Raw genomic sequence first — 26,076 nt, forward strand, 5'->3', positions numbered from 1 at the left:
ATAATAAAAAAATCTAAATATGCTAATAATACCAAGCGTTTGAAAAAGAACTCCGGGATTTCAAGAACGAATGTAGTTTTTATTTTGCAGCATTCAATGCGTAATCTTGAAGCGATAACAACAAGGTTTGTTTAAACATTCTCCTTCAGATAGCAGGTGCATTAGATTGCTTCACAGGCCAAGCTGTTACGAGCCCGAGCTTTAATACAATGGCGTCATCATAAGAGAAATAATAGTGCCTATGCTGCTTCGAAGAAACAAAATCAGTGACTGTCATAGAAAGAAATTATACGGAGTCTATCGTAGAAATTTTCCGAGTGAGAAGCACACATAAGTGGTGAAAACAATTTTTGGAAACCGGAAGGGGTTTTGAAAGGACAATCATCAGATAGGTCGAAAACACAAAAAGATTCGGCCGTCATTCTAACGTTCATTTTGTACTGTCCATAAGTTGATCAGAAGCGATTGAAAATTCGTGCTTATAAAAAGCAGCTATTACGTACAATTAAACCGAATGGTTAGAAACAGAGTTCAACTTGTAACGATCATCTTAGACTTCATTTCTGCTGATGAAAATTACCTGCAGCGCATTTTATTTTCTGATAAATCTACATTTCATGTTTGTGGAGTCTTGAATCGTCATAATTGTTTAGTATGTGGCTCAGAAAATCCATACGAATCGGTGGAATTAGTTTCGAATTCCAACTTCAACTGTCCGAAAATGAATGCGTGGTGTGATATCATACAAAACCGAATTTTTGAGCCATTTTTTTCCATGAACAGATTATTACGGGGTTTCAGAATTTAGAAATGTTAGAGAACGTTTCCGAAGATTAAACATATTGAGGGCCTAATTTTCCAACAGAATGGAGTCCGTCCATATCATGGAGAAGTTGTGCGGACTGCGCTCAACTCAATTTCCCAGAAGGCCAGACAGGCAGAGAAGCTCCTATCGCTTTGCCACTGCGAAGTCCCGATTTGACGCCAATGGTTGTCTTCTTTTGGGGCTACATAAAAGACATCGTATACCAAGACATCCAGTCACTCGACTACCTGAGCCAAGGAATAACAGCAGCCGTGGAAGTGATTCCTGCTGACATGTTGGCCAAAGTGTGGAATGAGATGGATTTTCCTTTGTTGTCTGCAGAGTTGTAAACTGTTCTCATGTTGAGTTACATTAAGAAATAAAAAAGCTTTAGACTTTGTACTTTCATGTAATAAAACACATACATTTTTTATTCTAAATGTAACAAAGTAATTTTAATTTAAAACAGCGGAGTTCTTTTTACACGCTGTATTATAAAAATAAACACATAACTTTAAGTTTAGATAACATGTCAATATTTGAAATTGATATTAATCTTGAAATTTTAGAGATCTCAGTTGATGTGGTGAGTAGGAGGTAAGTTACCACGACGTCCTGTTAAGACGTAATATCCCTTTCACTATAGTATCAACAGTACCAGCACTACTTCAGACACCCCGGATAGAACTACTGATCTATATTTTTACGCTTTATAAACTTTGACAAGTAATAACAAAATTTAATCTTCGATATTTGAAATAAGGAATTAGAAGGAAAAATGAAAATGTGATATTAATGAACAAGCAAAATTTGAACACGACGAGTGGTTTAATAAAATAATAGATTTAAATTATTAAACATGTTATAGTTTTTATATAAATGTGGTACAAAAATAATAGTTTTATTAAATAATATTAGATGGTAATAGCAGAAGACTTTTTAAAAAAGGGAATATCTCACTTAAGATTTAATTTTTTTTTATAAACTGTAATATTTTCTGCTCCCTCTATGAATCATGAGACCTTACCGACGGTGAGGGGGCATGAGTGGTCAGTGATACGGAGTAGCTGGACCGAAGGTGTAACCATGGGAGAGGTATCTGTTGAGAGCCAGACTAAGGATTGATTCCTGAAAGAGGCAGCAACTGTTTCAATAGTTGTTAAGGGCGTAGATCAGGACGACTTAAACGGCCATATCAACATCACTCAATCTTCTGAGTACTGCGAGGCTAAAAGCAATGGAAAACTACAGCTGCTTTTTTCCAAGAAAATGTAACAACTCTGCATTTTCATATAACAAAGATGGAGGTGCCTTCCTTGGTAAAATATTTCGGAGGTAAACTAGTCCCCCGTTCGGATCTCCGGGTGGGGACTACTAAGGAAGGGGCCGCCAGAAAATTAAAAAAATAACATTCTACGAGACGGAGCGTGGAATGTTAGAAGTCTAAAAATGGTTGGTATGTTAGAAAATTTAAAGAAGGAAATGGATAAGATAAATGTAGATATAATAGGAATTGGCGAGGTTCGGCGGGAAGAGGAAAATGACATTTGGTCAGGTGATTTTAGAATAATTAACTCAGCTTTAAATAATGAGCAGGCAGAAGTAGGTTTCGTAATGAACAAGAAGATAGGAAAGAGAGTAGAGTATTCCAAAATACATAGCGATAGAATCATTATAATAAGGATGAAATCAAAACCTAAACCGACAACGATTGTTAACGTCTATGTGCCTACAAGCACCTTTGATGATGATGAGATAGAGTGTGTATGGCGAAGAAATTGACTAAGCAATTAAACACTAAGCAATTAAAAGGAGATGAAAATTTAATAATAGTTGGAGATTGGGATGCAAGCACTGGAAAAGGAAAGGAAGGAAATATAGTGGGTGAATACGGGGCTGGGCAAAAGGAATGAAAGAGGAGACCGACTTATAGAGTTTTGCACGAAGTATAATTTAGTAATTGCCAACACCCAATTTAAAAATCATAAAAGAATACATACATGGAAAAAGCCAGGTGATACTGCTAGGTATATCACCTGAGGTTATATCATGGTTAAGCAAAAATTTAGAAATCAACTTCTCGACTGCAAAGTTTACCTTGGAGCAGACATTGATAGCGACCACAATTTAGTGATAATGAAATGTAGATTGGGGTTTAAAATCTTGAAGAAAAGGTGTCAGATAAATCGGTGGAATTTAGAGAAGTTTGAGGAAGAGGAGGTAAAGAAGATTTTTGAGGAGGACATCTCAAGAGGTCTGAGTAAAAACGATAAGGTAGAAAACGTAGAAGAAGAATGGGAGAATGTTAAAAAGAAAATTCTTAAATCAGCAGAAGTGAACTTAAGCGGCACAAAGAGAACTGGTAGAAAACCTTGGATTTCAGACGATATATTGTAGCTGATGGGTAGAAAATATAAGAATGCTAGTAATGAAGAAAGTAAAAGGAACTGACGACAATTAAGGAAAATAAAGTAAAAGGAACTAACGACAATTAAGGAATACTATAAACAGTGAATGCAAAATAGCGAAAGAAGAGTGGATTAAAGAAAAGTGTTCAGAAGTGGAAAGAGAAATGAACATTGGTAAAATAGACGGAGCATACAGGAAAGTTAAGGAAACTTTTGGGGAACATAAATTAAAATCTAATAATGTGTTGAACAAAGATGGTACACCGATTTATAGTACGAAAGGAAAAGGCGATAGGTGGACGGAGTATATTGAAGAGTTATACGGAGGAAATGAATTAGAAAATGGTGTTATAGAGGAAGAAGTGGATATTGAAGAGGATGTAGGGGGAGAAACAATACTGAGATCTGAATTTAAGAGAGCATTAAAAGATTTGAATAGCGGAAAGGCTTCTGGAATAAACTAAATACCTGCAGAATTACTGCGCAGTGCAGGTGAGGAAGCGATTGATAGATTATACAAACTGGTGTGTAATATTTACGAAAAAGGGGAAGTTCCTTCAGATTTCAAAAAGAGTGTTATAGTCATGGTAACAAAGAAAGAAGGAGCACATAAATGTGAAAAATGCAGAACAATTTGCTTAACTAGTCATGCATAACAAATCTTAACTGTACAGAATTCTGTACAGAAGAATTGAGAGGAGAATGTAAGAACTGTTAGGAGAAGACCAATTTGGTTACAGGAAAAGTATCGGGACAAAGGAAGCAATTTTAGCGCTCAGATTAATAGTAGAAGGAAGATTAAAGAAAAACAAACCATCATACTTGGCATTTATAGACCTGGAAAAGACGTTCGATAACGTAGACTGGAATAGAATGTTCAGCATTTTGAAAAAAATTAGGGTTCAAATACAGAGCTAGAAGAACAATTGCTATCATTTACAGGAACCAAACAGCAACAGTAATAATTGAAGAACATAAGAAAGAAGCCGTAATAAAAAACGGAGTCGGGCAAGGATGTTCCCTATCCCCGTTACTTTTTAATCTTTACATAGAACTAGCAGTTAATGATATTAAAGAACAATTTAGATCTGGAGTAACAGTACAAGGTGAGAAGATAAATATTCTACTATTTGCTGATGATATAGTAATTCTAGCAGAGAGTAAAAAAGATTTAGAAGAAACAATGAACGGCATGGATGACGTCCTACGCAAGAACTACCGCATGAAAATAAACAAGAACAAAAAAGAAAGTAATGAAATGTAATAGAAATAACGAAGATGGACCACTGAGTGTAAAAATAGGAAGAGAAAATATTATGGAGGTAGAAGAATTTTGTTATTTGGGAGTAGAATTACTAATGATGGACGAAGCAAGAACGATATAAAATGCCGAATAGCAAAGGCGAAACTAGCCTTCAATCAGAAATATAATTTGTTACATCAAAAATTAATTTAAACGTCAGAAAAACATTTTTGGAAGTATATGTTTGGAGCGTAGCTTTATATGGAAGTGAAACTTGGACGATCGGAGTATCTGAGAAGAAAAGATTAGAAACTTTTGAAATGTGGTGCTACAGGAGAATGTCTAAAATCAGATGGGTGGAAAAAAGTGACAAATGAAGATGTTGCGACAAATTGATGAAGAAAGAAACATTTGGAAAAATATAGTTAAAAGAAGAGATAAACTTATAGGCCACATATTAAGGCATCCTGGAGTAGTCGCTTTAATATTGGAGAGACAGATAGAAGGAAAATATTGTGCAGATAGGTAACGTTTGGAATATGTAAAACAAATTGTTAGAGATGCCGGCCTCCGTGGCGCGAGTGGTAGCGCCTCGGGCCTTTCACCCGGAGTTCCTGGGTTCGAATCCCGGTCTGGCATGGCATTTTTCACATACGCTACAAAATATTCATCTCATACTCTGCGGAATGAATTGCTTGACTGCGGCCCCGGAGACAAAACAAACAAAAAAAAAAAAAAAAAATTGTTAGGATATAGAATGTAGACGTTTCATTTCAGTATACTGAAATGAAACGACTAGCACTGTATAGGGAATATTGAAGAGCTGAATCAAACCAGCCAAATGACTGAAGACAAAAAAAATATTTTCTAATAGTTTTCAAGTTGTGGCTGTTATTAAAAGTTTTATATGAATAGATGTCGTGTGAGAGGGTCAAATAATATTTTTTCCTCTCTCAATTGTATTCCAAGTATTACATAATTAAGTCATTAATACAGTATGGCGTATTTGAAAAAAATTATGCAACCTTTTCACGGTTTTTTTTTTTTAGTTGATAAACGTTAATTTAATTTTCTTTTCGATAATTTACATTATTCAGTTGTTTTATGGATTATGCTTTTTATAATTAGACTGCTTCTAATTCACTTAAAAAACGACCATATATTGTGGGTTTTAGATTACTATTAAACAGCCTTATACTACAAAACTGTTTTACAGTTGATGGCGTAACAGGAATTAATTTTATACTCCCTAGAAACATTTAACCAATTAAGTTAATGCAATACAGAAAAAATTACATTACAGCTATTTATACATGTAGATTCACTAGCGTCACCGCATGGCGACGTAAATGTTGCAGCGACATCGCTACGATATTTTACTCATCGTATCCAATTACGAAAACAGACATTGATTAATTTCATAATGACCTTGAAAAGAATGGGAAATAGTAAACTGATATACACACAAAAACACAAAGATTTTTTTACGATTGGATTGCATAACCAACTTGGATTTTCTATAGGGGGAACTCAATATAACAGTCTCGCTAAGAAATAAAAGGAATTTCAGCACACATGCTACAAGTGAAATTAAAAAAGTTTATATAAACGTGGTTTCCGAAACGGTTCGTTGTAAAATTATAGCTTTTCTTCACTTTCTCTTTTTCTGTTTAGCCTCCAGAATCACCGTAAGGTATATTACTTCAGAAGATGAATGAGGATGATATGTAAAAATAAATGAAATTAAAAAAATTAGTTAATTAAAATTAATTAATTACGAGTACTTAATTTTTTTTTTCTTTTAGTTTGGTGGTTGATAAGAGTGGACATTTTTCACAAACATATTGAAACATTTACTTGGTAAGGCTTTGACAAATTACTTCATCAAGCCTAACTTGATATGCAGAGATGGAAGGAGAACTTTATTCGGATCTATGAGAGCTTTTCAATGCACATTTTGTTTCCAGGTCCTTATGAAGCACTTTTTGGCCAATCTTTCCTTATCCAATGATTTTCTCTGTCCCTTTTATCCCAGTCACACAAAAAACAAGAAAATTTTAAGTACTGACGTTTTTGAACTATTATTGTACATTATTTACTTACTTTTAGTAACTGATTTCATTGTTATATGCTTTCCAAAATTGAAATGATTTTTTTTCGGTTTAAAATTTAAATACAATATTTTCCTGCTTATGTTTCGGTCTATTTAAGTAATAGTAAAAGTAAGATTTCTTAACAGCCTCTTCACGTTTAGTCAGATACATAGATTTTCCCTTGTAACCAAATAAAATAGAGTTTACAAACTTTTTTGCTTACTGGAAATTTAACCGTGTTGTTATACGTCAAACCTAAAAAAATATATTTTGCGACACCATTTTATTGTATTTTACAATAATTTTCTTAAAAATAACTCAAGTTACAGTTTTGGAACTTGTTTTTTCAATATTTCAGGTCAAAAACCATATGAGATCATCAAATTTATCAGTTAATTTTTATTTCCAAGAATTTCAGGATCATTACATTTTTGAGCAGAAATGAGGGTGAAAGTTTTCTTAAGCTATAACTCTAAAAAGAACCATTTCTTTATGAACTCATATTTATATAATCTATTTAATTTATTTTCACTTCTAAATATGTCCTGAATTTTTTTCATTTCTTGATGAGATACCCTGTTTTATGTTACCTGAAACGGAATCATGAAATTTTGAGATCCGTAAAAAAATCGCTTACAAAAATGTGTGTGTGTGTGTGTGTGTGTGTGTGTGTGTGTGTGTGTGTGTGTGTGTGTGTGCGTGTGCGTGTGTGTGTGTGTGTGTGTGTGTGTGTGTGTGTGTGTGTGTGTATGTGCGTGTGTGTGTGTTGGCCTTATTTCTTATAATATACGAGAAACAAGTTCACGCTGAAGTTTGATTCTATATACACTTCGAAAAAATTCAGATCGCTTATTTTACCATCTGTAGAGAAAACATAGAAAATTTTCATAAGGTATACTTAAGAAGGAAGCGTTTCCGCAGCAGTTTTTATGAACTTTTTTATTTATTTTATTTAAAGAATATGCCTAAAAACGTTTTTTGGTGAGACACACTTTATATTTAGGATCCTCACAAATTGTATATTTAGTTCAGAAATTTCTCGTGTACGTATTTTATTTTATATTCTGCTCGACACCTGATACGTTTAAAATAACACTTAATTCGTTACGTCTAATTATGTTGTATCTAAATAAATAATTCCCTATTTATTTTGAATATCTAAAACAATATAAATATTGTTTAAAGATTTTATTTTTTAGAAATAACAGTAAATATGTTCAGAAATATTGCTTGACTTTTTTTTTTTTTGTCTTCAGTCATTTGACTGGTTTGATGCAGCTCTCCAAGATTCCCTATCTAGTGCTAGTCGTTTCATTTCAGTATACCCTCTACATCCTACATCCCCAACAATTTGTTTACATATTCCAAACGTGGCCTGCCTACACAATTTTTCCGTTCTACCTGTCCTTCCAATATTAAGCTTCTAACATTCCACGCTCCGACTCGTAGAATGTTATTTTTTACTTTTCTGGTGACCCCTTCCTTAGTAGTTCCCACCCGGAGATCCGAACGGGGGACCATTTTACCTCCGGAATATTTTACCAAGGAAGGTGCCTCCATTATTGTTAAGTGAAAATGCAGAGCCACATTTTCTTGGAAAAAAAAAACAGCTGTAGTTTTCCATTGCTTTCAGCTGCGCAGTACTCAGAGGACTGAGTGATGTTGATATGGCCGTCATATTGTCATTCTGACTCACGCCCCTAACAACTACTGAAAGAGCTGCTGCCCTCTTTCAGGAATCATTCCTTAGTCTGGCTCTCAACAGATACCTCTCCGATATGGTTGCGCCTTCGGTCCAGCTACTCTGTATCCCTGAGCACTCAAGCCCCCTCACCAACGGCAAGCTCTCATGATTCATAGAGGAGGATTGCTTGACTAACAACATAAATCTATTTCTATTCGTATACCAGAAGGATTATCCAGTGAATGATGTACTGGATAATCCTTCTTATCCTCCTGCTCTTCTATATTCTTACTATATATATATATTCTCTTCTATTCTCTTATTTAATTATTCTATTTCTATTTACTTTTTCTTATTATTCTCATCCCGTATTCTCCTTCTTATCTTAATGAATAATGCTTCTTATTACTGAAAAATGTTTTAGCTCAATCTAACCCAAAAAATTATATCTTAAAATTAAGTATTTACTTTTACCACACAATATGTCTCGGTGTAAGTTTAATAACTTTTGACTAAATGAATTATTCTTACTATACTAAAAGCAAATGAATACTAAAAGCCATATAACATGACGGGTGATTTTTTTCGCCTTACTGCACCAAAAATCGCAGAAAAAATTAATTACTTCATAAAAATCAGCAGTTTTTTGCGTAAATTTATTAAAAATAGCACTTGTGATTTTTTTTAAATTTTCTTTCCAGAAATATTTGAAAAATTAAAATTTAGACATCTATAAAAATTTAGCAATTAAAAGGAATAACTTTCCATAATTAGATATAATTAACGGCATATTAATATTACCTTCAATCCGGTTCCAAACAATCTAACGTCAGGACTCCGGGCATAACGACTCCAAGTCCAGAAGTCATCGCACCCATGGCGAATGACTCCTGCCATCTCATCTGAGAAAAGAAATTTTTACTTTCAAATTGAAATATCCTATAAAAAGAATAAAAATATTAAACATTCTTTTCAACAAAAACTGAAAATCTAAAAAAATAAATATTTAAACGTCATACTAAAAAGTAAAAAAAATAATATTTTCAAAAGTAAAGGACAAACTGAAAAATTAGATTTAATTTAGTTTTATATGGGCGCGTTTTCATATTCAATATCTACATAAATTCTTTAAATATAACAAAAGTTTTGATGCAAAATGGAAATTATAGCTTTAATATACAATATCTAGTATATCTCTTTGGATGAACTAACGTTAAGATGTCGGTCTTGCGAAAATCGACAACTTTATACATGTTATTTTGTTTTCTGTAAAATTATCTTCTATTCTTATTTATATTTACTGAGTAATCCATTGCTTGGATCATTTTTTTCCTCGAATTGAATTAAATTATTTCGTATGCTAAGCTTAATTTTTCAGTAGTTCTTTAGTTTGAAAATATTATTTTTACTTTCTTGTGCGAAGTCGAGGACGTATTGTGAAAAATTTCGGTTTTCAGATTTCAACGAAAATATCCATTTTGACCATCCCTGAATCCATTTTGACTAGTTTCGGAGTGACGTCTGTAGTTACGTACCTATATCTCGCATAACTAAAAAAAAAAATGATTAGCCGTAGTATGCTGAAATTTTAGATTTAGGACTGTTTTAACATCTAGTTGTGCACCTTCCCTTTAGATTGCAATCGGCTGAACCAAAAGTGTCCAAAAATCCTAAAAAATTTGAATTTTTTCTTAACTGCAGTAATAAGCTCTTATTAAAAGCTTTTCAACGAAATATCTTAAGTGGTACTTATTTTTACTGGTTCCAGAGTTATAGCCAAATAACATTTTAATTAATGAAATATTTGGATCTTACAAGGGAAGGCAAATCGGTTGGAATCAGATTTCTTCTCTTTTTTTTTAATTTAAATATATTATTTATTAATAATCATTAACTCGTGATAGTAAAATAAATTTTACAATAAATAATTATTCAATAATAACAATAAAAACAAAAATATAGGAAAAAATCAGAAGTTATTAGTGAAATAAAATTTTATGTACTTTTAAAACTGTATATATATAATTTAATAGGAATTATTACAATGTGTATATGTAGTAGATTTGGTGAAAAATGTGATTGTTAAATATTAATTGAAAATTATAATTTAGAATCATATTATTTTTGGATTTTCTGCTTAATTTAAAAACCTGAAGAAAAGGGATCAGATGAATCGGTGGAATTTAGAGAAGCTTGAGGAAGAGGAGGTAAAGAAGATTTTTGAGGAGGATATCGCAAGAGGTCTGAGTAAAAAAGATAAGGTAGAAAATGTAGAAGAAGAATGGGAGAATGTTAAAAACGAAATTCTTAAATCAGCAGAAGCAAACTTAGGCGGAATAAAGAGAACTGGTAGAAAACCTTGGGTTTCAGACGATATATTGCAGCTGATGGATGAACGTAGAAAATATAAGAATGCTAATGATGAAGTAAGTAAAAGGAACTATCGGCAATTAAGAAATGCTATAAACAGGAAGTGCAAACTGGCGAAAGAAGAGTGGATTAAAGAAAACTGTTCAGTAGTGGAAAGAGAAATAAACATTGGTAAAATAGACAGAGCATACAGGAAAGTTAAGGATAATTTTGGGGTACATAAATTAAAATCTATAATACGAAAGGTAAAGTCGATAGATGGGTGGAATATATTGAAGAGTTATACGGAGGAAATGAATTAGAAAATGGTGTTATAGAGGAAGAAGAGGAAGTTGAGGAAGATGAAATGGGAGAAACAATACTGAGATCTGAATTAAAGAGAGCATTAGAAGATTTAAATGGCAGAAAGGCTCCTGGAATAGACGGAATACCTGTAGAATTACTGAGCAGTGCAGGTGAGGAAGCGATTGATATGAATTACTAAAGATGGACGAAGCAGGAGCGATATAAAATGCCGAATAGCACAAGCTAAACGAGCCTTCAGTATGAAATATAATTTGTTTACATCAAAAATTAATTTAAATGTCAGGAAAAGATTTTTGAAAGTGTTTGTTTGGAGTGTCGCTTTATATGGAAGTGAAACTTGGACGATCGGAGTATCTGAGAAGAAAAGATTAGAAACTTTTGAAATGTGGTGCTATAGGAGAATGTTAAAAATCAGACGGGTGGATAAAGTGACAAATGAAGAGGTATTGCGGCAAATAGATGAAGAAAGAAGCATTTGGAAAAATATAGTTAAAAGAAGAGACAGACTTATAGGCCACATACTAAGGCATCCTGGAATAGTCGCTTTAATATTGGAAGGACAGGTAGAAGGGAAAAATTGTGTAGGCAGGCCACGTTTGGAATATGTAAAACAAATTGTTAGGGATGTAGGATGTAGAGGGTATACTGAAATGAAACGACTAGCTCTAGATAGGGAATCTAGTGCTAGATTGCTTTGACTGCATCAAACCAGTCAAATGACTGAAGACAAAAAAAAAACTGCTTAATTTTATTTAATTATTTTGGAATTTCTGTTTAATTTTATAGTTAATTACAGATTGACTGAAAAATAGACCCTCTCAAGAACAACATATACACTGAGGCATACATGCCCGATCTTTAATAAATTGCAAAAAATTCTATCTTTTAGTTCTTCTGATGTTGTCGAACAATATTCTCCCTAAGTAAGAGTTTATCATCATTTTGTTAATTTTTTTTTTGTTGGCAATCATTTAATCGCTCTTTGGTTTGATATGATTCTTCTAACCTTAATTTGTGTTCTCTAATTATCTAATTTTCTATCTTTTTTATTCATCATCCTCTCTCAATGTTTTTATTCTTTCCTTGGTCTTAACGTTTTCTTTCTCTTTATATTTATAATCTTCTCTTATTCTTTAATTTTTTTAACATTTTTTCCTCTTCATATTCACCTTCTTGTGTTTTTTTTTAAATTTATTTCTTCATGTTATCTTTCTTTTTCTGTATGATTGTTTTTTTGTCATATTTGATTACTCACCAAATAATCCAATAATAAAAACTGGATATTTTCCACCGTAAGTTTGAAGTTAACATTTGCAACCGGTACACAGAGAGTTCACTAAACGGAATAGTTTAATTATTATTAACTTTTATTTATACGACACACCAGAAATCTGAAACTTTTGTTAATCAGCAACTCACGAAGATACGAATAGTACTGATCTAGTAATACGAGTAATAAAGGGACTTTTGCTCTATCCTAATATTTCATGTAAGATTGTTGAAATAATAATTGTATAAATATTTGATGTATCAACATCAAATTTGGTTTTTTATTAAAAAACTAATATTTCAGCAATTATGTAACTGTCCACTTTATTACAGAATTGGAGGGTCGTATCTTACTTTCAAATGAAATAAGTTTAAATGAAGTGTAGCAAAAAATGTGCTTATGTAATTTAATAGGCATACAAGGAAGTCATGTGGTGTACACATCATCTTTATTTACTTTTTAGTACGATGTTTAATTATTTATTTTTTAGATTTTTAATTTTTATAGAAAAGCATGTTTTTAAAAAAAAATTTAATCACAGTAAATAAAGTTTTTATGAAACAACACTAGTTTATTAATAAAGTAATAATTAAATTAAATTATATAATTAGTATACATATTATTATAATTAGAATGTTTTTAATAGAATTTTAGTTTTTAGGGTTGTAAAATAAAAATCAAACAAATATCAAATTGTGAGAAATTAATTTCTATTAATCACATTTCATTTTATAATTAAACCAAATTATTTATCCCGATAAATAATTTATCGGAATAAATATAAATAAATTTATAGTTTAATCTTTTTTGACTAATCAAATTATATTTAAATTTATAAAGTATAATTCACATTATATTTCTCTCACTGTTTTGATGTTTCATAAGCTTTACTTTTTAAATAGAACTGGCGTTCTCTTTCTGAACTAACATTAAACTGTTGACTTATTTCTATTGAACAAAACTGCGATTGACACTGGTTTTGTGAATTTCTACGATGGGCCAATTTCTTTTTGGTTTTTAGTTGTCAATTTCTAATCTTTTAATCTCTAATCTCTTGGCTTTATTCACATCAGCTTGATTTCTTTGCCGTTATCCGGTGATTTACCTATCCGGCTCTTGCGTGAAGATGATGACTATTCTGATGTAATTTCCGTCTTTCCTATTTCATAACACACTGACACAAAACACCACTAACTGTTATAATATCTATGAAAAAGATGTTAATATTATTAGTATGTTAAAACACATGCAAGTATGTAAAATTATATCGAAAAGCATATAAAAATATATCGAAACTTATTCATTCAATCATTTTGTAAAAAAACGTATATAAAAAAATTCGACCTCACATAGTGCGCACGTATACAAGCCACACCTACTGCGCATATGTACTATTCCTCCCCACATACTGCGCATGTGTGCTACCCACCCCTACTCAAACTTACTATGCACGCCAGTACGCGCGCGCGTGCGGTACACGTGCTAATGCTATACAAACATTTTTTTTATACAAATTAAATACAATTCAGCAAGTGGTACCCGTGAGCTAAAGAAAAGCACGTAAAAAATTAAATTGTTAGTTATAGATTACGGATAGAAGAAATATTATTATAATTTACTTATAAAGGTTAAAATAATGATATTTACAACAAAAAAATTTATTAAAAAACAACATTAATCTTACGTAATAAAGTTGATTATTTGTTGTGCTTTTTGTAGTTAAACATTCACTAACACCATTACTTAGATTAAATATTAAAAAAAATTATAATCGTGCAAAATAATATAGTATCAAACACTAACATATGCTGAGTATAGGTTTATTGTAAAGTGAAAATATTTACGTACTACATGATGAAATTGATAACCGTTTATCATTATTATTATGGCCTTGAATTAACAGTATTATTAGAAAAGTTAAAAACAGTGTATTATTTACTCAAAACTTTGTTAAGTAATTTTCAAGTTTTAATTTTTAAATTATTATAAATAAGTACAACAGAAGGAAAATCGTTATACCTGGCAAAAAAACAAAAAAAAAAAACTATTTACTCTCCTTCAGATATTTTTTTTATTTCTGGTCTTTTGATTTAGATTATGTTAAATATAGTATCGAATGACCCAGAATTGTTTACAATTCTGGATACCGAAATTAAGAGGAATATTAAAGCCGATCTACGTGGCGGAGTGGTAGTGTCTCGGCCTTTCATCCATTTACGGTCTGTAATTTGATTACAGTCGGTTCACGGAAAGGCAGACCAAAGAAGAAAGAAGACCAAAGAAAAAAAAGAACGAAGAATCAAAAAGCGACTCACCACCACTGACTGGAGTCCGGCCGGCCGGCCGAGATGCAACATGAATGACAGCCAGAGTGAAGAAATCCCCTAACTTCACCACCTTTCCAAACTTACAATTTTACTTCAGCCAGCACATGCGACTCCCTCCGGAGAAGGGAGCGGATTGCTTCCTCCAAACATTAGGGCCTCGAAAGGGGTGTTACTCTTAGATCAAAAGGCGCTAGCACCGAAAGGACTTCAGTGGACGGACTGAAGGGGAATTACACCGGGAACACGAAGCTCGTATGCGCCTAATCTCCTACGATCAGTCCCGGTCAATTAGTTCGTGTTGGTCTAAAAGACCAGAACGCAAAAACCAACTCCGTTCATAAATAAAACATAAAAGTCTATAACCGCCGCTAAATAAATAATGACCCGACCGATAAAAGAAAGACACAGCAGTCAGGGACGTTTGTCCACGTTCTGGGATTAGTAGGGAGGTAAACTTCCGCTACCCTTGTGTTCCGTTCCTTTCATCCAGAGGTCCCGGGTTCAAATCCCGGTCCGGCATAATATTTTTCAGACGGTACAAAATTCCATTTCCACATTCCACGTACAAATTTCAAGCTTAACTGGGGATATCGAGTCCAAAAAACAGAGTGTAACTACGTAAAAGGTTATTAAACCGTAATAAAATTTCGAAGTACGGGACATAATGGTGACCGTATTTCCCCATCCTCATGAGTAATTTTAACTAATATAAATAGCATAAATGACCAATATTCAGAAATTATCTTACAAACTTTTATAAAAACCAAATGATCCAGTACGAAATTATTAACTAAAACAAAAAATTAGGAAAAAATCAGGATTATTATTCCCGCCAATGAAACAAATTTCCTAAACTCATAACAACGTGAAATATTAATGTAATGGATCTTCTAATTAGTAAAATAATGTAGTTTGAAATCTGTAAAAAAACAAAAAAGTGTTTTTTAACCTCACCCATTTATAAGGGTTAATATAAGTTGAATACCATACATAAGTGTCATTAAATTATATAAAACAATTGTATGTACCCTTTGGGTAAAGTTTTAAGATAGGGAACCACGGTGACCGTATCTCATCACTCAATAACTAGTATTAGGGAAGTCATCCTAAAAAATTTCATAAAAATTGTTCAATCCAGTCTAAAAATATCAAATAAAATATGATCTTTATCTTATCCTTTGTGCTGTTAAGCGTCAGGTCCACCTCCATTCCTTGTATTCATTTCGGTCTGTTGACATTCTTTTCCCTCCTGAAAAGTTTTCCAATTATGTGCTCCACCCATTCCATTCTTCCCCGTACTCCAACACTCTCTTCTTGCTTCCAACACCATTCTTGGCCTTCTATTTTCGTTCCTTCTCACTACATGATGAAACCGTTCCAAAACTCTTTTTTCCACTTTCTGTATTAACGGTTCTTTCAATAGTTTCCAGTGGCTGTAATAATAGTTTTTGATTTTATCGTTTTATTTTTTTGCACTAACCCTCTCGGATATTTCATTTCTGCTGCTATAAGTTTACTCTCATAATTTTCCAGCAGTGTCAGGCATTCTATACTGTACATTAAATATCGTGTCGTAAATTTTCATCTTGGTTTCCCAGTCGACTTTCCTTTTACCTATTAGTTTATTACTTAGCCGGTAATATACCAGGTTAGCCTTATTTAGTCGATTTTTAACTTCCCCATCGATATTTCCATCCGAAGATATCGTAGGTATCGTTCATAGGTACTGAAAAATATTCACCTGTTCCGGCCTTATTTCATTCCACTCTATAATTAAATCCGGTTTATCCTTCCGTCTCGTCATTACCTCATTCAGTTACCGAATTTTGTAATTCTTTCTGATTCATCGCTACCAGTGCCACATCATCAGCATTACACAACCGACTGGTTTTACACATTCACATTCGCATTATCATTCTCCATTCCCCAGTGTGACTAAACTAAAACGATAACCGACGAAAATAATTTATTCATCCTTCCTCTACCCGGGAACAATATCGTCTACATAAAAAACCAAAGTAACGTAATAATGCAATGAAATTATCTAATTAGTACAAGATGTTAATTTGAATCCGAAAACGATGAAAAAGAAAATGTTTTTCGATTCCCCCTCTATGGGGGTTGGAATAAAACTAAATGCCATCAAGGGTATTAATTTATGTGAAGAAAATTTAAGTACTATTTTAATAAAACTTTGAGATACTAAACCCATAATGTTCATATCTCTGCATTATTGGCCGATTTTGCGCAAAATTAAATTGCAGCAATTCCCTATGAATAGAAATAATCCCGCTTAATTTCATACATATTTCACTTCTTCAAATCTGTAGACGGGTACGTATATACACTCTTCCGGAATATGTCTATGTTTAAAACCGGGTTATATTTTTTTATTTTTTTTTTATTAGAAGGTGAAAACCGAAAATTTTCAAAAACCTTGACAACCACAATTTTAGCGTACTTCCTTACACAATATACTGTGTAAAGATTAACTTATAACCGGAAAGATAAACATACAACTAAGATATCTTTTTAAATTAATTCCAGAACTGTATCTTAATAATTTTCGAGAAAACTATTACAAATCTCAAACAAAATTCGAGTCGATAAAGAAATTAATTTTATATCTGTCATAATTTATTTATTTTATTAAACGACCAATAAATAAATAAGAATGTATAACGCTAATTGTACACAATTTTTTCCTAATGTCTACGTTGCAATCTACTCAACTAGTAAACGATAGGCAACCACCTCCCCCCCCCCCCCCCCTAATAAGGTGAGGATGACATGTAAATGAACTGTAGTCTTGTACAGACTCAGACCGACCATTCCTGATATGTGTAATTAATTAAACCCCAACCACCAAAGTACACCGGTATCCACTATCTAGTATTCAAATCCGTATAAAAGCAACCAACATTTACTAAGATTTGAAACTGAGAACCTTCGATTCGAAAATCAGTTGTTAAGAAGTGATTTATGACGACGACTTTTACCACTATACCAGCCCGGTGGGCTGTACACAATTTAACGGTGAGAAAATTTATCTAAAATAAATAATAATTTTAATTTAAAACAAAACTTGAGGGAAAAAATCTTATAATTTTAAACGGAACCAAAAATTTTTCAGCTGTTGGAAAAAATTGCATTGTAAATGTCTATCTATACATTGATCTGAAGTATTTTTTGGTGTTCCCTCAAAAACTCTGTCTGAGAACAAAAAAGTCTGAGACACAAGAGTAGAATATCAAATCATTTTTTGGCGCTCAAAAATCAAATAGGCCGATAACCATATTAAACTTTTTTTCATATTTTAATTTCTCTACGACTGTACTATAACTTTCGAATTATGCGGTTGGAACCTGCATCATAATGAGGCTCATTATCAAACGGATTTTCATTATGATGTAGGTGTTCAACCAATCAAAAGCCTATTCTTTCCACCACTGACCGATCAGAAGCGGGTATTGTTTAATGTAGCAGCTGTTTACTTACTTTGATTTTAATCCGATTTAGAAGTTAGCAAGCAGAGGTTAATTTGAAAGTACACAAATAGGTAACTAATTTCTGCATTACACCGTTTATAATTTTGTTGGATTCTGAGGAAGTCAGTTTATGTTTTTAAAACCGATCGATATTAAAGAATAAAAAGACTAATAACTTATTGCCACAGAATTGTATTGTTTAATGTATTTTTTAAATATTAAAAACATATTCCGCAAACAATGTATTTTATCGTAATTTAAATCAACAATCTCTCATTATTTTCTCAGCCGTAGAAAAGGTACGGTATGCAAGTCTCGATAATGGCCATTAATGCAGTCTTTCGAAGTTTACAACACTCGTCAAAGCTGGTTCGTATTTTACTTCGCACTCGTATATTAATAAGCTCGTTGCATAAAGTACTATTATAGTCACATCTACAATTAAAGTCATTAGTATCATCATTGATACTCATCAGTATCTGTGTGAATGTACCGGTAAACGTGTAGTTTTGAACAGATTCAGGTCGACCATTCCTAAGTCTTGTGATTAACTGAAATCCAACTACCAAAGAACACTGGTTTCCACGATCTAGTATCCAAATCCGAATAAAAGTAACTAACTATCTTTATTATAATTTGAACCTAGAAGTCTCGACTTCGAAATCAGCTGATTTACGAAGACGAGTTTACCACTAGACCAAGCCAGTGAGTTCAAAAAATGTAATTTATCCATATGTTTGTGTGATCCATATAAATGTCATATTTTTGTTTAAAAAAAATAATCAGTTATTCTTTTTAAAAAAATCCACCTCTACTAAACCAGACAAAAGAACTGTTTCCAAACGACTCAACACAACACTGCGGCTTGCATTAAAAGGGCTTAACATGCTTCTGTTTCCATTTTTAGTTAATTATCCTTTAAAAAAAGTTAAAAAACCGTTTAAAAAATAATAATCCTATCATCAATTAATTTATTTAAATTAAAATTTAAACATTTTTATAGAAACGACAATTCTCTATCGATGATTTTTAAATAACTACTGGAAAAAAATAACACGAAAAAATCAGAAACTTCTACATCTTAAATTGTACAAAAATAAGTGCTCAAATAATTTTTAACCCATCGGGATAATTTAATGGTTAAGTCATCGTCGCAGATCAGTTGCTGAACAGCTAATTTTTGAAGTCGAAAGTTTTGCGATTCAAATCCTAGTAAAAGTTAGTTGTTTTTATACGGATTTGAATACTAAACAGTGAATACCGGTGTACTTCGGTGGTTCGGATTCAATTAACCACACGTCTCAGGAATGGTGTGCCTGAGTCTGTACAAGACTACTACTCATTTACCTATCATACATATCATCCTTATCTCGTTGGGCCGTTGCTTATTGTTCATTTCCTGAACAGATTGCAACATATACATTAGAGAAAAAAAATAAAATATATATATATATATATATATACTATTTATAATATGTATAAATAATTTATTAATGTCTTCTGGATTGTGAATTATTTTGTAGTTAATTAATTTCTTCATATGGACTTTATTACATCAATTTTTTATTTTATAATTAATTTTGTATTCTGCGGAATGCTCTGATCGAAAATTTATCAATGTTTCCCTTGACCCATCCAGGCAATGCTGTTACAGTTCCTTTTTTTATATCCGTGGAGTAGTATATTTATCCATTCCTGGTATGAATTATGTAATGTATTATTATGTACCGATGAGAATAAAAAGTTTATTTGTGTATTCATAAATATAAAATACCTCGAAATATTCACGCTTAATTTTCTTATTTCTTAAATATAGATGATCGTGTGAAGAACAAACATTTCAGCAAGTAAAAAAATAACTAAGGTTATAATGAAAAGAATAATCGAATCTCTATGAGATGGTTGAAGAACATTTGAAGATTTTTAAGCATAATTGTTCCCAATTATTTTTTTATCACAATTAGAATTTGATTTATTTTAATATGATTATCATCTTAGCAAATTTAACGTATTTCTTTATTCTAAAAAATTCTACAATAAATATTTGAAAAGAAACCCTTATCTCTCTTTTTACCGGATGTGTTATGTGATATACTTTGTGGCCGATTCAAAGATGAATAAAACAAAAACCACGAACTTAACAGAGGTAACCTTGAAGCTGTTCTTGATCATTTTTATTATAACTGACCTATTTAAATGTGCGTTAATTTATGTTCTTTTATCCAGGGTAAAATGGCGGGGTGAAGTTATGAAACCGTACACGTCTACGTTTCTTTTTTTTAATGTCAATTATAATTCTTTAATTTTCATTTAGCACATAACACGAATTGTTTAAACGTTATCTTATTAATGATACTAGGTCTTATTAATGATCGGTTCTTATGTGAGTATAAAACGGCACGTAATATTAAAGTACGCTTTATTAAATTAATACTTTTCTATTTAGCTTTCTGAAGTCCTCCACATTTTTCCCAATGTGTCCCAACGTTTAATTTAGTCCAGTTTAACCCTAATGCTAAAGGGCTTACATGTAACGATTTTATTAAAAAATAATTTCCTTCTCTTCGAAAACATTCAGAAGTTATTGGCAAAATTACCAATCGGATTTGTTTCTGATTTAAAGTCAAACATTCTGGAATTCACCTAGAACAATTTTTGTTAAACCAAGTGAAAAAAACTTTGAGAAAATATTTTGTGATAATGGTAATGGTACGGGCACTTCCGAAGTGGTTGATTTCATCGAGAATAACGTGCGGATCGTCTTAAATGAGGTCACGGATCGATCGAATGCTGTCATACGTCACCCTTGTACTTGAACTCCTATTACGATTCTCATTTTTTACAGCTTCACGACTTGGTATAAATTTTCTGGACCAATCGTAGATTTAGGTACGTAACAAGGTCATATCTCCAATCTGCGCACCCGATCTAGTCAAAATTTTGCGTTGTTTGACACCTCATTCTTGAAAATTTTCACAATAATGCATTCCCCAACTGACGATGAAACTTCTTGCTCTGATAAAACGTTACTGACAAGAAAGACGCATACACCGAGGTGGCTGGAGTGTCCATTTTCTCCCTACTTCATCACTGACAATACCCTTCCCAGCTAATCCACTCAGGTGGTTACGCGAGCTGTGAAGATAAAAGTCCGGTTTATATTTGACTGACCCTTGAATTAAAATAAAAAACAGAAAAAACAGCCCTACAAATATCTTTTAAATCCGCAATACATGACAAATATCAAGAACTTTAAAAAAAAGTTAAAAAAGTATTAAAAAATAAAAAAAAGTAAAACGGTTTAAATACCAAACAGAAACTATAGGATATAAATTGGTTCCCTTGGCATTTCTCCCGTCACTACCGATTCGGTCGCCTTAAAGCATAAGACCGAATGTCTGTGCCACAAACGGCTACTGAGCCTCGAAACAGTTTAGCGACCGGTATCCTAATTACCTCCTAGAGCTAACCTAAAAGCGTGAGTGGAATAACCGTGGTGCCATACACCACTCGCTTCCGTGTCCCACCGCCAACTTGTCATATATCACTAAAATGGATAGGCGCACTCGATCTCGTCAAATACGGCAATTTGCTGCCACGACTAGGCCGCTGAATGCCAGCAAGTACCTGTCCACCTTTAAAGCGCTTAGAGCCTTAATCTGGCTGGTAGCCAGTCATATCTCTCATTTGGATTCCCACAGCAGCGCGTAGAAGTATTTTCCCTTAGGTAAAGTACTGATGTCGGTTTAACAAAGCAACCGCATCAGGAACTTCCACACGGTCCGACAATGTGGCTCTCACCACACTGACTCGCCGCTTGTGAGTGGCCAATTTTCCCCTTGACCACTAAGTTCCAGGGCGGCCTGAGTTTTGGCTCCCCCCCCCCCTAAGAGCTGGGCAGTCGAACATCATGTGTTCGTTCAACTGGACCTCCCTGCAGACGCACAGCTCATCAGCTGCCAGGCGGAACCGAAAAAAATACTGGTTTAAATTTACATGGTTGGAGAACACTCGAGCTCCCGTTGCTCTTAAAAACGAAGGAGAGACATATCATCCCCCCAGATCTTGTATAAATCTATACAAGGACCTTCCTTTAGTCGTGAAGTGCCATTCTTGCTTCCATCGCGAGGCTGTAAACCGGTGCATTGAGAACAACGTTTCGCTCCAGTACAGACCCGGCTCGAAACCGCATCCCAAATCCCTCGGCCTCCCTGCCTCTTCGCAATCTCCACACGGCCACCCGAACTTTCACCATATATATCAGTGTATGAGGAAGACGGAGGCTAAGATTATTACCCTGAATACCTTGCAAGACAATTGGCGGACAGGTAACAAGTCGTTATTGACAAAGCGTTTGATTACTGATTTATCAGCATGATGTAATAGGAAATATGGGGAAGTAAATTTTTATATCGCTCAAATTTTAACAGGACATGGGAATTTTGAACAATATTTATTCAGGATAGGTAGGAGAGATCCCAATAGGTTATGTATTGTAATAGTGAGGATACGGTGGAACATATTCCCAACGTACGTTCAGATGCCCGAAATGGACTGTGCGCCGGTCACGTACCGGTATCGAGAGACTGACGCCTGACAATTTGATTGCGTATATGACTCTTCACCGGATCGCTGGAAGTTAGCGGATGAGTACACAATAGCAGTGCCACGCTGCAAGGATATGGAGGGTCGGTGCAGAGGAGTTTAGCATAGGGATGGGCGGACAGCCCCGGTCGCTAGGGTCGGGGACGTCACTGGAACCAGCCCCGCCGGTTTCAGTGAGCGGTCGGGGACGTTTGTTAAATTGGGTTCAAATAAGAGATAAAAGATAAAAGGTGAAAAAAAGACAGAGGCAGATACTATTAAAGTTATAAATTGACGCAATTAAAAGTCCTGAGTCCAGGTGAAAAACAGACCGGATCATTCGTCTACGTTTGTGCGGATGGGCGATGGTGTTGATGCACGGGAACTCTTAACCCCTCCCCCCCAAAGCTCAAAGGCACCCCCGGGGTTGTGCTATGCTTAATTGCTGATCCGACTTCGGGTGGGGAGGAACGGTGAATTAGGAGTTTTAGTCGGTAGGGTGAGGGCACACGTAGGCTCTTAGTAATAACATTTAGCCGAACGGTAACATGTAAAAAAAAATAAAATGAGTTTGTCCAAGCCGAATTGGCCAGATCTGGGCTAGGCGATGGTTGCCTAGCTAGCGCGGGGCTATAATTTGCTACTTGTGGAAGACAGAATATATACGGTGTATATATATATTAACTCGCTCTTGGACTAAATACGTGAGATTCATGGTACGGAATGTTTCAGTCTAATTTGTAAGCACTTCCGCTTATCCATTCGCTCTGAAATTTTTCATACATATTTGCTCCTGATGACAACACATTTTACCAGCAATTTCAAGTCACTAAGATGCCCCTAAGTTGCTAAGCTGTTAAGTGAAAAAAATGTAACTTGAATTTATGAAAGAAAATTCGTTTACATGCATATTTTCCTAGTGAAAAAAATTGGAAAATTTAGTACTTTTTAACCGTATCCAAATTTTTCGGACGAAAATCTTAAATATCTTGAAAACGGTCGGTCATAGCGCTCTGAAAATTTTTTTCGACCCCTGTATGCGGTAACTCCATCCGCTCCCGATAGTACCCGTCGGGTGATAATATTTTCAAGTACTCCCTGGGCGCCGTTCGGAAATTGGGGAAGGGGTGCCACTGTAATATCTCGGTAATCGCTCGTCCGATTTTCACGATTCAAACGGCGTTTATCAGCAATTCGAGCGCTAACTGTTTAACGCATCGTGTACGCTCTTGACCGACCGGATTTTGGTTATTCGGAAATTCAATTGTTTAGTCCTATGTTTTGATTGCGCTCATACACCTCATACAACGTACCGATCCGATCTTTCGCTAAGTACACTCAAAACTGTGCGCTAACGCACCTGTAAAGTATAAACTTATGAGGAATAAAAAGTAGAAAATAAAAAATATATAAAAAACACTTTTTGAAAACCGCTCTTATATTAAATTCACTAAAAAGTAGTAAAAAAAAAAATGTGTAAACAAAAATTTAAAAAAAATTTTTAAATTCTTAAATTAAACGCATTAAAAGGTAAAAAATAATTTTAGACGGTATCTCAGAATGGATTTCACAGCAAGCTTGATTATATGAAAGTCATAGATTCAAATTAAAAATTTGATGTTTTTGCTAATTTTTTCATATGCGTGATCAATGGCCTAAAAAGTGGCGTGGACGCACCCCTCTCTTTAGGCCATACCTCCCAGAACAAAAGGCGAAGAGCGTAAACATAAACAGTAGACATCAATCTTGCGCGTGTTTAGCTTGGATATTTTATACAATTATAAAACTATAAATGAATACATTTAGGGTTAAACACTAATCAGTAACAGCCGATCAGTCTGCATAATATTGACCCACCGGGTTGGTCTAGTGGTGAACGCGTCTTCCCAAATCAGCTGATTTGGAAGCCGAGAGTTCCAGCGTTCAAGTCCTAGAAAAGCCAGTTATTTTTACATGGATTTGAATGCTAGATCGAGGATACCGGTGTTCTTTGGTGGTTGGGTTTCAATTAACCACACATCTCAGGAACGGTCGAACTGAGAATGTACAAGACTACACTTCATTTACACTCATACATATCATCCTCAATCATCCCCTGAAGTATTATCTAAACGGTAGTTACCGGAGGCTAAACAGGAAAAGAAAGAAAGTCTACATAATATTGTATAATATATATATTTCAGTATCTAATAAAGAAATAAATTATTAATTTAATAATATATAAAGTCAGAATTAAATAAATAACTAATAAATATAAGACATGAATTCATTTAATGATTGGAATAAACAATAGTCGTACGGTATACATGATGTCTTTAATAGAGTAGTATTATAAACCCGTACTTGTTAGGCAGCAAGATACCTATGCTGTTTATCAGATCTGTGACGATTCGGCTTGGACAAACTATAGTTCATTTTACTTTCCCGTCTAGCGCTTTAGCTTTAAAAGGGAAAGTATTGTAATCGATCCAATTTGGATATATACGGTTTTCACCGGATCTTGACGTTTTGAAACTTAAGGAATCCAAAAAACTGGATGGAAATTTTCCGGATGTTCGTATGCAAGTGTGTGTGTTCGGTGTCGCGCTCTAAATCACCTTATATATCCAGAATTATTGGACCGATCTTAACCAGACTTGATCATATTATTTGTATATATGGGGCATTGATGTCATTAAATTTTTAACTTAAAAGGTCCAGTGGGTGAGGCTGTAGAGGAACATTACCCTTAGTATGTCGAGATTTCGCCTAATTATGGTCTTATACTTCTTAGACACATTTTTTAACAATTACAAGTAATAATATTTACAAAAAAAAAACTTTTGAAAAATCGCACCACCACCACCATCCCAAAAAATGCTCTAAGCTAGTGACTAAGTTGGTACACTGCGTCAATAGTACCACCTCCTGTCACCACAAGGAGCGCTTGTGTAGCGTTGACGTGCTAAATTAAGTTGTGTGTATATGCATGGGTAAGCCGCGTGAAGTAAAGTCCTACAACTGTGTTATCAGTTTTTCAAATGCATGTAAACGTCATATTTTTATCAACGGAAAGAATACGCACTTTTTTTTGCATATTTATTTTAATAGATTTCAAGAGCTTTTGTAACTGAATATCAACACCGTTTTCCACCAAGAAATACTTTCGCCAGACAAAAATTTTCAAAATTTTTTCAGAGTTTTTAAAGAGTTATAACTTCGTAATAGACAAGATGATGTATTCGGTGTTGTAATTAATGTAATTAATCTTCGTACCGGTGTTGGAAAAACATACAGGCCTACAACTATTAATTCTTCAAACACAAACATGAAGAATAATTACATTATGACATTATTAATTTTTATTCTTAATACGATTTAAAAATATAAAAATGAAAACTGTCAAACCGTTTATATTTTTCTGACAGGTTACAAGAAAATATAAACGTACTAATTATTTTTTTCATAGTAAACATATTAGAATTGTTTTGTTCACTAACACGGAAAAAAATAAGCCCG

At 33.6% G+C, this 26,076-nt stretch overlaps 1 protein-coding gene across 2 annotated transcripts in view; it reads right to left on the minus strand.

Annotated features, from left to right (window-relative positions):
• Positions 1-26,076, minus strand: part of SP555 (SPRY domain-containing SOCS box protein SP555) — a 52,626-nt gene that overhangs the window by 11,553 nt on the left and 14,997 nt on the right. For both annotated transcript variants that reach the window (XM_075358375.1, XM_075358374.1), the window contains exon 2: positions 9,035-9,135. In XM_075358375.1, the coding sequence (XP_075214490.1) occupies positions 9,035-9,130 (96 nt within the window). In that variant the 5' untranslated portion in view covers positions 9,131-9,135. The remainder of the gene's footprint in view (positions 1-9,034; positions 9,136-26,076) is intronic.

Source organism: Lycorma delicatula, chromosome 2 (assembly GCF_047948215.1).
Source record: "Lycorma delicatula isolate Av1 chromosome 2, ASM4794821v1, whole genome shotgun sequence".
NCBI lineage: Eukaryota > Metazoa > Arthropoda > Insecta > Hemiptera > Fulgoridae > Lycorma > Lycorma delicatula.